This window comes from Myiozetetes cayanensis, unplaced genomic scaffold, assembly GCF_022539395.1.
Source record: "Myiozetetes cayanensis isolate MyiCay16 unplaced genomic scaffold, myiCay2020 scf1, whole genome shotgun sequence".
NCBI classification, from domain to species: domain Eukaryota; kingdom Metazoa; phylum Chordata; class Aves; order Passeriformes; family Tyrannidae; genus Myiozetetes; species Myiozetetes cayanensis.
The window spans coordinates 87,338,060-87,349,610 of record NW_026086604.1 but is presented as its reverse complement, the minus strand read 5'-3'; the positions used below and the strand labels follow the sequence as shown (position 1 = coordinate 87,349,610).

The following is an 11,551-nucleotide window of genomic DNA, read 5'->3' as shown; positions in this document are numbered from 1 at the left end:
GTTGTAGGCTATTGCTGCATGACTGACTCACTGTAAAACCACCAGGGTGGTGAAATAAGTGGTGTTCCTCCAAACTCACCTGAATAATGCCAGTTTAGTCCATCCACAGGGAAGCTGGGATGACTGGAGAGGCCTCCCAGCTGAGATGCTTTCTCAGAAAAGTCTGCTATAAGGTAGTGATAAAATCTGTGGGGTCATTTTGAGAAGATATGTATGGAAAGAGCAGCTACCATTACAAAACCACCCACACGGCTTTACCCAGCGTGAACCTGCAGCCACGTGGGACGGGTGGTTTGCATTTCCAGCGGACTGATCAGGGCTGCTGGTGTGGCTTGTGACTTGCAGGCACTCTGTCTCCTGTCTCCCAGAGGGTATGCTGGCAGCTGCATGGAGCATGGCAGGCTCAGTTCAGCCCATGGATGGTCACTCTTTTCAGCAGCGTGGGTTCTTTGATCTCTGCTTGCCTTGCCGCATAATTTAGTCAATTGCCTGATGGATGTGCTGGGCACTCCTTGTATGAGGAAAGATAGACTCCTTTCAGGTCAGTTGAGAGGTACAGTCATGAGGGAAAAACCCGGGGGTACTCTAAAGACACTTCTCCAGCATGTAATATCGTGATTCCTGTTCTGTGCTTGTTTATGCTACTCAAGGGAAATTCTTCCACGGGCAAATACACACCTTAAAGGCCTGCACATTTCTGATAAAATACAGCATGCACCATTTGTCCAATTTTTCTGTCAACTTCAGTTTGCTGTCTAGTTTGTGAATAGCACTGCTTTAAACTTCTGTTAGAAATAAGAGAAGATTAAAATATGAAGCAAAAGAAAAACAAATCTCCTGCAACAGTAGGACTGAAAGAAAAATGAGAAAGAAGTTCTGGTCCATCCAAACATTCAATGCATGTGGCTACCTTTGCACAAGAGCACTGCCTTTTTTTCTTGATGGACACTTCACCCAGTCCTCAGTTGAATTGTGTTTGTGAAAAGAGGTGAAGAAAGCAGAGGAAAATGTAAATCCAATATATATGACCAAAATACAGTGCTGCTTTCTTCTTGCCAGACTAGAAGTTGGATTTGTTTCTAGTGGCTGGCACATAACACACATTTTTCCTTTACCTAGGAAAAAAGTTAGTTTTAGGGTTGTTTTTTTTTTTTTTATTTCCTTGGAGGGAAAAACACAACAACAACAGTGTGGGCTTGAATTACAGTTGATGAACTCAAATAATTTCTGCAGTCCCCAAAATAGCTGGAAATGTCAATGAAACCGCAAACTCCACAGGGCTCATCCATTTCTGAATGCAGGTTTTTGAGCCAGAGGCAAACTGCCCCATTGCTTTCCAAAGTGATATTTATCTAATTTATTACTAGGAAATGTTTGCAGGGAGTAAAAATAACCAAACAACCAACAAAAGCACCCCAAACCCAGACCAAGAGCAGCGAGAGCCACTGAAGGCCTGTACTAGCATCAGCAAACCAGTGTCTGCTTGTTCCCAGCACAGTGATACCAGAAAGAAGGAAGCCTTTCTAGGTCAAATTCTGCTCTCATTTGCGCTGGCATAAATGATGCCTCCAAAGCTGAGCAAATTGTTGGCTGGCTGACTGGATCAGTGGACTTTAGGCAGAATTCAGGTCTCCTTGACCTGATCAGAGCAGAGGAGCTTGTCTCCGGCACACCGCTAAGACATACCGACTGATTGTTTAACCATATTGAGCAAAATAGGCTTCCCTATAATTTTTCACCTAACCCAGATTTGATCAGAGATATAAAATAAAGAAAGACACGAACACCCATTCTGGCTAAGTTTTTGAAATGTCGTTCGCACGATGTTTACCACAGGAAAAACGATCCTGCCACTATCTTTGTACTTTATCTGCAGCTTTCAGTCTCTTTGCATACTTACACTTAGCATCACAGCTTCCAAGCATTCTCCTCTAATTAATCAAAAAGTCTGTCCTTTTGTTTCCTAGGTCACGAAGGAAGAACAGTACATTAAATAAAGACATTGGCTGAGGATGGAAGCTGGATTTCTCCCCAAGGAACCTAATAATAGTGCCTTGATGCAGGCCAAGTCAAAATTGATACAGTTTTATATACACAGAGGCAAACAGTTGAGTGTGAAGAAAGTAAACATCAGATAGCATTCAAACAGTGGTTTATCCAGCTCATTCTGTGTTTGTAAATATAGAAGTGTGTTGCGGTGGCTAAATTTATCCTAATGTAAGGAAACACGAACAAAGAGGCTGGCATTTGGTAACTTCTATAGGCAACATTAGGACATCCTGCGTGAATTATTTAGGGGCAGTTTATGATAACATGGTGCAGATTAGAGTTGCCATTTCTGGAAAAATTAGGTCAGAATTATGTAGATAAGATGGAAAGAATTTCAGTAGCATTGTAGTATTTTCCTGACTTGAAGCCTGACTCACACGTCAAAGCTTTGTTTTATTGTATACCATGTTTTGATCTATAGTCAAAACAGCCTTTATCCAGTGAAAATGAAAATAAACCAGCTGAGAAAGAAAGAATTACACTCAGCATTGAATAAAAATAAGTACACCAAGCTTAATTTTAGTGAATAGTTGTCTTTTCCTGTGAAACTTTTTGCAACTTCAGAAATGACCATGCTGAACCCAGGAAAAATCAGAGGAGGGTGATATATTTTGGTAACAGCTAAGGAATGGAGCATTTCCTTGCTTCTGATCTGAGCTGGAATTTCAGTCATATGTTAGGTGTATTTTTTGCCACACTGGAAAGTGGTGGCCCTCTTCTCTACATGCTTCCCTCTATCCTTCTCAAATTTCTTCCTGGATTATAAGAACCTCTCGCTTAAAAATGAGATAGATCACCATCATGAGAGGTTCGCTTTTTCAGAGAAGTGAGATTAGTTCTAGTTAGAAGAACGAGAGCCCTGACTCTGCAGCCTTGCCTTTGCAGTCAGCACAATGTTTCCATTGGCTTCAGGTAGGATATGTTTTCATTCAGGTCATTTATTACAAGTAAGAATGTACTTTTATACTGCTCTGTGTTCGATGCCATAAAACCCAGCACATACCATGCTTCTCTTTTTTCACTGGGGGCTCTAGCCTAAGTTACTGAATCTCTCTCTGTCATGGAGCTCACTTTGAGAAGGAGCAAACCTCTGGGACAGACTCTGGTACTTGTACATGAACCAGCCATAAGATAAAATGCTTCATGTTCCCTTTGGCTTATTCTGTGAGACAAACAGACTATTACATTCTGGCTTTCAGTCCAGCTCATTAATGCAAACCAGGGTAAGCTGCACTTTATGCTTCTATGCCAGAAGGCAAATAGTGAAGGTGGGGGCAGAAGCAGAGGTGCTTCCCCTTTCACCCTTGCTGCACACCATCAGGCCACTGAAGCCAGCTGGGCAGCACAAAATGGCTTCTGCCACTCTTCCCAAAGCCTCCAAGCCCCAGCCATCAGGGCATCTTACCCTCCTTGCTCTTTGTATTGCCCCTCAGGCTCAGCGCTGTGTGGGGTTCTTACTTTACTTTGCATGATGGTGGAGACTGTGCCTAACCTGAAAGGCCACTGGGTGCCCATCACTACACAAAGCTGCAGCATGAGCCAGCAGTGGATGCAGTTTCCTGGGGAGGAGAGGAGAATGGAAGCCAGATTTTGAGTCCAAGCATGAGCAGAGTAAACCCTAGAAGGAACAGGTTTATTTTTAGGGTGGTCTCTCAAGAATCTTTTAAGCAGCTAGCCAGGAATATGGGTTACTAAAGCCCACCTATGACATAATTTAGCACAGCCACCTACCAAATCTAAATAACCAGCTGTAATAACAGCACAGGCATTGCTGCAGTGCTCCTCCACTCTCAGAACTGATCCTTTCCTCATCCTGGAAGACAAAAGAGGAGCAACTAGGATGGGATGCTGTCCTTCCCTAGCAGGAACATCCCACATCACCTGCTTGGCTGTCACTTGGGCTGAGTGAAAGGTAGTGCCTTAACTACTTGCTTGTTTATTTTCCCTGCCAAAGGCAACCTCTGGTAGGACAAAAAATGAAAAATCAGGGAGCATTAGTGAGGTCTCTTCACGCCTGACAGAGGTCACTGATCCAGGCACATCCCAAGCAGTTAAGTGCGGGTGATGCAGAGATCAAAGGGCAGCTCCAGGGTCTGAATTCTGCCCTGCAGAAGCACAGGGGCTCCCCATTCCTTCCCACTGCCTGGGCTAGGCACTCCTGTCAGACCAGAGCTGTCAGCAATGCTATTTCCCCACTGAATTGCTGCTCCAATACATAGCAGAATAGTGTGAAGAAAACATGATATGGGTTTTATTCAGCCTTAGAGTGTTTGGGTGTGAAAATGCTGCAAAGAAATTAATATTGACAAGAAATCCAGAACAATTTCAGACATTTTCAGTGGTGACTGCCAGTGCTCGTGTCACACTCCTTGTGTTGTATTTCTTTGTAAAGGTTTGTTTTTAAAAAATCCCAGACCACTCAGTTTTATGCATGGATTAACTCTTGTACTTTTTTTTACCCCTAAAGGTTCAGAGATGATTAAGTCCATTTATTTGCTTTAAGCATCTTTTCTAGGTATAACTACTTTATGACAATGTTTGGAGATACGTAAAAATTTAACTGCTGCTCTAGTTCCTTCCTGGGCTTGGGCCCCACTGAAGATCCATTGAGGTCTCCATCTTTAACTTGCATGGGCTGGGCTGACACTCTTAGGACAGCATGATAATAAGCAACATAACACTACCTAGTCCAAGAGAGCCCATAGAGCATCCAGAGTGTGTATCTTCTCCTCCAGTTCATCTATACCCAGATCCCTATTGCCCATATTTTAATGGTACAGTAAATCCAACATTAGATGTCTTATTATTGAGTGAAAAAGACATCAGCCATGTGAGCAGGATAAATTACTTTGGCCAATTTATAGTTTGCCATGAAGTGTTGATGAGCAAGCTTGAAGCTAGAACAAGTATCATCTGCTGTCTCACATCTGGCACGAACTTTATGTGCTGTGGTCTGGCTAACCCGACAGAAGGGCAATCATGTGCACACACTTCACCTAGGTCAGCTTTGTACGTGGGGCAATTTACCTCCATGATCATGGAGACACAGCCTAAGGAAAAACAAGCAAATACAGTAATTAAAAATATTTATTTCCAAAGATATTTACCTTGATAGGCATAAAGCATTTCCCAATTTCATATAGAAATACATAAAACATGCATAGACCAATATGGCCTACTTCAATGTGTATTCAACATGGTAAATATAATGAGGAACTTGTGTGAATATAAATACAAGACACAAAAAATAAGCACATAAGATTCAATCTGTCAGCAAATTCAACAATGTGAACAAATTCACTGCTATAAACATTCACCCAATATTAGCCTTTTAATTCAAAACAACCCTTTGTTTCAATTTATTTCCACCAAACAAGGCCCTGAATAAATCTTACAATAGCCTCTGGTACAAACCCACTTCAGTGCATTTTTGGTGGCATGTAAGACACAACAATTTCTATTATTAGAACTTCAGTTAGCCAAATATCCTTGTTATGGGAAACCTAGTAGTGTCCTCTAACTTTTATTTTGTGTTGAAGAGTCCTTTGGTATCCCAAACCAAGTGACTTTGACTATGCAAACAACCAGAGTGTCTAACCCACATTCAGATAACTCTGGTTGTACAAGTAAACTCGACTTCTGAAAAAGGCAAAGGGTTGCAGCTGATTAGTAAAGGCAATAACAAGGTGTAAAAATACTCTAGCAGGAGTGCAACAAACAGTACGCGAGGTAGACATGTATATAAGCAGTAAGTCCTGATTGAAGTAGCACTGTGGCTTTCATTTTTGCATTTTAATCAAAAGGTAGAGTTCTTCGCTTTGAAGTTGTACACTTAGATCTTGCTTTCTGACCCTGCTAAGCACATCTGCGAGCTCTTCCTTGCAAGAGGCTTTTGATGTAGACCCTGAAAGCTTCCCAACCGATGGGTAAGTCTCCAGAAGCAATATTCAGATGTTTCTTCAGACAGTTGTCTTTTCATGTATGTGACTGTGGATTTCCCTTCAACCCATCCATCTGAATTCCGAAAATGATGAAATCCTTTGTTTTTATACCTCCAAACACAGGGCCTCCTTAGCATTTTGCTCCTCTGGGCAAACATTTGGACAGAGAGGCCCTTCACCATCTTGGAATGTTGGAATCAAGAGAGAGTTTTGTCAGTAAGCATTTTGGAGAAAGATTCAGGTGATCTTCCCACTAGGATGCTTTCAGGTTTTCCCAGATGCTTTGCCTCTTGTTCGCCCTGTTATGTTTGAGCTTCCGCCCTTTCTGGAGCTCAGCCTTCAGCTTTGCAATGCTGAAGGAAGCTTTGATACTGTTACCAATGGCTTCCAGCCTGCAAAACCAAGAAATATACATTTATTGCTGTGACAATGAAGATGCTTCTCCAGTGTGTAAACATTCAGTTTTTGATCAAATAAACCTCAGTCTAGATTTCTTCCATGGGATCCTCATAAAGTGTTGATTGCTTTACCTCTGTCAGAATCTGGCTAACTTAAGCCACTTGAAATATTGTACTCATAATTTCAATGCAAACATTAATATAAGTTAAAATATTGACTCAAATAAAGATGCTCTAGACTTCCTTAAATAGCTTGTATGCAGTTAAGAGGTCCCCAGTGTTACTCTTTTTGGCTATTTTGTTTCTTTTAGGTAAACTTGATCCTACTTGCAAGAAGGTGTGCGTTTTTCAAGTAATTAAGCAAGCAAGCCCCTTTTCAAAAAATCATTTAAGACTTCCAGGGCTTAAGTTTCACTCAAAATCATCAGGCTGCCTGCTGCCACAAATTCTGTTCTGCATGTGAAAGCAGAACTAAAGAGTCTTCTTTAGTACTGGCAAACTTTTGTATGCCATACTTTTATATGGGCATATGGCCGACCAGTGACTGCAAAGCAGAGGATGCTAGGCAGAGCTCAGCACCTTTTTCCTCACAAGCTAAAAGCCCAGTGCATGAAGAAAAGCTCTCAAGGTATCCCCACTAAATCCTCTGTAACTCGCAAGCTGAAACCACCAGCTAAACCCACGATGACCCGAAGGCAGGTGAACTGTGCTCTCTATTGCTGCCTCGGGGAACTACAATGGGATGAGGCGAAACTCACCGCTTCATTTTCTTGCTGTCAACAAGCTGTCGGTTCATGCATTTGGGTGCAATGCACTTGCCGGCTTTGATGCGGCGATGTGAGGTTTTCTCCACGGTGGACTGAGCCCTGTTAAAAGGGAAAAGGCGCTGCTGTTAAAAAAAACAACCAAGTCTGCAGTCCACAAGGTGAGACATCTCACCAACCCCTTCTCAAGGCATGTAAGAAGCGATCTTTCTGGGACAAACCATATTATGTATCATAGCAGTGTGAGCACTATGAGGTAGGAGGCAAGGCTTTGGGGAGATTATTCTCTCAGCAGGTGCCAAAAGGAGTAAGTGTACCACAATCCATCCCTTTTACATGCACTGCCTTCTAAAGAGTAGCAACAAGAGACGTACCAGAGTTCTTTTCCTGTCTGGCAGAAGTTCAGACATTTCTTGTCCTTCTGGTTTGCACATCGGCATCTGCTGTTGGGTTCAGTGGGTATCTCTGGCACCATGTCCTTCAGTGATCTTCTGGATCGAGAAGGGCCTCCGAGACCATATGGAACAGTCTTTCTACAATCAAAGGGACAACATGAAAGTCATTCAAATAATTCTGTACCTTCAAAGCACTCTGGGGTATTTTGGACAACCTTATCAATGGGACTGATTGCAGGAGTAAAGGTTATGGGATTGGGAATGCCTCGTTAGTCACAATTACAATGCAAATGCTTCTGATGATCCTGCAACATATTCATTAGCATGGCTACTGACAAGGATAATGACCTTTTAATTGTGTTTTCACAAGGCTGCTGTGCCTCCCTGTGCGATAGAAAGCAATAAAACCTCATCTCTTTGAACTTTGGCAACTGCCAACACTGAAAGAAGCAATAAAAGTGAGGAATAGATCCTCTGCGCTCATAAGAAACCCAGAAGCAGAACAAATCACCACAGCCAGTGTTTGCAGCGTTAGGTTAGGCTCTGGCTCACTACTTTTTGGTGAGGATAGAATAGAAATGGGTACTATGCATAATCCTGTTAATACGTGGGATGTGTTAATTTGCAGCAGAGAGCAGCAAAAGGCAGCTAGGAGCACCATCCCCCTATACCCCCCCCCGGTGTCAGAGTATACCTTCCAGCCTCCTAACTGGTTGGAAAGAAAAGTGGTCAAATTCAGGCTGGCAAAATCATGCCTTTGGCATTTTGTCTGCTTCTGATTCATACCAAAAAGTATACGGCAGCCTTTGCTGAGCAGCACCCAAAGGAAATACTCCTGCCCAGATTTTAAGAAGGCAGGTGTGTTAGGGCTATTAGAAGCTATCTGCTAAGTGGTCAAATCCTGTTTGCTTTCTCCCGGTGAATAGTCTCGTTGCTAAACTCGGCAGAAAAGTGGGATCGGTGAGGGGGGAAAGCAATAGGAGAAACTGCAAAGAACTATTCCTTCCTTCCCTTCCCATTTTCTGCAGGAGGTTTGTGGTTCTTAATTTTTCCCTTCACGCCCCCCTCCCTTCCCTCTTTCCTAACCAAAGGGTAACCCGGCGCCGGGGAACTGCCGACGCGCCTTTGCTCCACTTACTCGGGGGTGTTGATCCAGATGATGTCGAGGTGGCAGAAGTAGACGCACTCCTCGTCCAGAAGCGAGGAGCAGGAGCAGCGCCGGGCGCGGCGGTGCGCGGCGGTGGCGGCGGCGGGGGGCGGTGCGGCGTCCACCTCGGCTGCGGGGGCTGCGGGAGGGAGCGGCAGAGCTCAGCACCCGCGGCAAGGCTAGGCAACCGCGCATCCCCTCCCGCAGCATCCCTCGGGCATCCCTCCCCGGAGCCCGGCACGGAGCCCGGCTGCGGCCCCGCAGCATCCCCCACGGGCGGCAGCGGACCGGCACCTACCTGCCGGCAGCAGCCCCGGGCAGAGCACGAAGAGCAGCGAGACGATCATCTGGGAATAATCCATAGCAGGCGGCGGAGGGCGGACGGAAAAAAAAAAATCGGGGTGTGGAAAAGGGGGGGGAAAAATTAACAAAAGTCGAGAAAAAAGCGCGGAAAGTGTCTGCCGGCGTGGGGACTGAGCGCCGTGGCGGGTGCCCTGCGTGGCGCGGCTCGGTGCGCCCCGGCGCGTCTGGCTGGCGCGGCGGTCCCCGGCGCCCTTTTATAGCGAACCCCCATGGAGCGGGTAAACAGCCCCGGCGCTATTTTATCCCGAGACAATGTTGTTCTGCTATTAGTCACCGCGCGGCAACGTGCGGGCCGAGATAAGGCCGGGGCTGGAAAGGAAATCGCCTGCGAACTTCAAGAGCGGCGGCGGCGGCGGGCGGGGAGGGGGGCGGGGGCCAGGGGCGCCCGGGGCGGGAGGGCGCGCCGGGGGCCGCCAGGGGGCGCCCCTCCCGCGCATCGCACCTGAGGGCGGCTCTGGGATCTGGGATCTGGGATCCTGGGATCTGGGATCCTGGGATCTGGGATCCCGGCCGCAGGGATTCGGGGCTGCAGTACTTCAGGGATGTAGGGCTTCAGGGATTCAGGAGTTCAGGGCTTCGGTGATTCGGTGACACGGGGCTTTAGGGTTTCAGTGATTCAGGGCTTCAGGGCTCAGGACCCTGTGTTTGGCCCGGCGCTCACTATGCTCCCCTGGGGGAGAACCTGGTCGTGGGACACGGGGGGTCGCTTCGGCAGGGATGAAGGATGTCTGACTGCATGGGACCGTGCCCTGCTGAGTGGGTTCTGGGGTCTCGAGTGGTTCTGGATTGGCAGCAGCAGTGGGGCACTGGGGTATAATCCCCCTTTTCTGGTGTGGTAAGGCAAGGTGCTGTGCCACAGAGCGTGTTTTAGGTGTGAGCAGGTGTGTAAAGCCAGGGAAGGAGTGAAGACCAATGCCTATCCTTTGCCTTTATCTCTCACCGCTAACTCTGGCAAGGTCTCTTTTCTGGCTTGTTTGGTTTTGCTGCCTTGTGTGCACAAGCTGCCAGTGTGGAAGCTGGACACTTGAGGAATGGCTGTGGCAGTGCCATCACAGATATATACATGCATGGAATCCACTAAGGTTCTAACGGAGTAAGCCAGCCCCTGAATATAAACTTAAGTGAACTCAAATGCCTGTGATCCGCTGTGGAGCCGTCGTGCCGCAAAACGTGCCAACTTCACCTATGATAAATAGATAAGGCTCTCTTGGTATTTGTGGAATTTCCGTGCACTGTGCTGTAATAATAGAAATGACCTTGAATATCACAAAGACTGAGGCTGTTAAGCACAAGTTGCATTGTGATCTGTCAGGTGAATGGCCATTTTTTTAAAAGTATGAAATTATACTGTGCCACTGTATCATAGCGGACAGACTGTCTGCAGCCGTGCTGAGTCAGAATAAAGGTCCATTTAGCTGGTATCCTTTCTCCCACAATGCCTGTTAGCAGATGGTATGAGAAGGAGTACAAGAAAGGAATGCAAGTAGAGACTAATCCTTTCCTCGGTGTAACTTCCCTGCTTCTAACAGGACGAAGTGTAGGGGCTTTCCGAGCAATAATGAGCATTTAGACCATTATGCTGAATAAACACTAGTGGCCCCATCCTGAGCTGGTCATATCTCTTTATCAAAGGTTCTCTAAAAACTGCCCTGTAAAACCTCTGTGAGTGGAGAAAGCTGGGTTATATAGTATTTTTTTTCCACACCTTTCCAGCGTGGGAGTCTGTTTTTCAGAGCAGGGATTGTATTGTCTTGTGTATTATGTCTCCTTGTGAATGTAGGGCAGGACTTACCGGAATGCCAATGTATCCATACCTGTGTGTTTGAATTGCTGCAGTCATGATAAGAATCTGCCAGCAGAGGTCACACATCTACATACAAAAAGTAATCATAGCCCTCTGAAGTAATAAACTCTATTAGTGTCCAAAAGTTGGGAAAGAAAGGAGATGATTTTTTTCTTGGCATTAAAAAAACAACCAACCAACCAACAAAAAAAAAAAAAAACCAGAACCAAAACAAGAAAACAAACAAAAAGAAAAGAAAAAACACAAAGCATTTTTGAGGGTTGAAAGATAGTTATTCTGTATCGAGTACAGGTATGCATAGCCTTTTCAGGCCTGTCACTTGAAGGCTGTCTTTCATGCCAGCACTTACTTACTTTTTTTTTCCTGAGATTCCTTTTTCCAAGATGTGCACTTGCAGCCAAAATGACTCACATCAGTGTAAGGTATTTTCAGCTTTGTCAAAATGCCTTGTTAGAAAGTATTTTGTCAGCTGACAAAAAAGACATGCATGTTTCCTATGAGTAACAGAGCACAAACATATCACAGGCACCTCTGAAGGTGCTATTCTTTTCTACATAATTTTTTTAAGCAAAAACATCTGCAGCAATTTTTCATAAGAATTCACAAATATTATTGTTGTCAGAGATCCATTTCCTCTGATTCAGCGATTTCTGATAGCTCCGCTTTAAGATCTTGAGACTAACCAGAATC

At 45.1% G+C, this 11,551-nt stretch overlaps 1 protein-coding gene across 1 annotated transcript; it reads right to left on the bottom strand.

The window, feature by feature from the left end:
* Window positions 1–5,118: 5,118 nt before the first annotated feature.
* EDN1 (endothelin 1) lies at window positions 5,119–9,218 on the bottom strand. Its single transcript, XM_050315859.1, has 5 exons — window positions 8,993–9,218; window positions 8,686–8,833; window positions 7,527–7,685; window positions 7,147–7,254; window positions 5,119–6,382 (listed from the first exon to the last, which is right to left on the bottom strand). The coding sequence occupies exons 1-5, from the start codon at window positions 9,054–9,056 to the stop codon at window positions 6,244–6,246; spliced, it is 618 nt and encodes a 205-aa protein (XP_050171816.1). The 5' UTR covers window positions 9,057–9,218; the 3' UTR covers window positions 5,119–6,243.
* Between the last annotated feature and the right edge of the window lie 2,333 nt (window positions 9,219–11,551).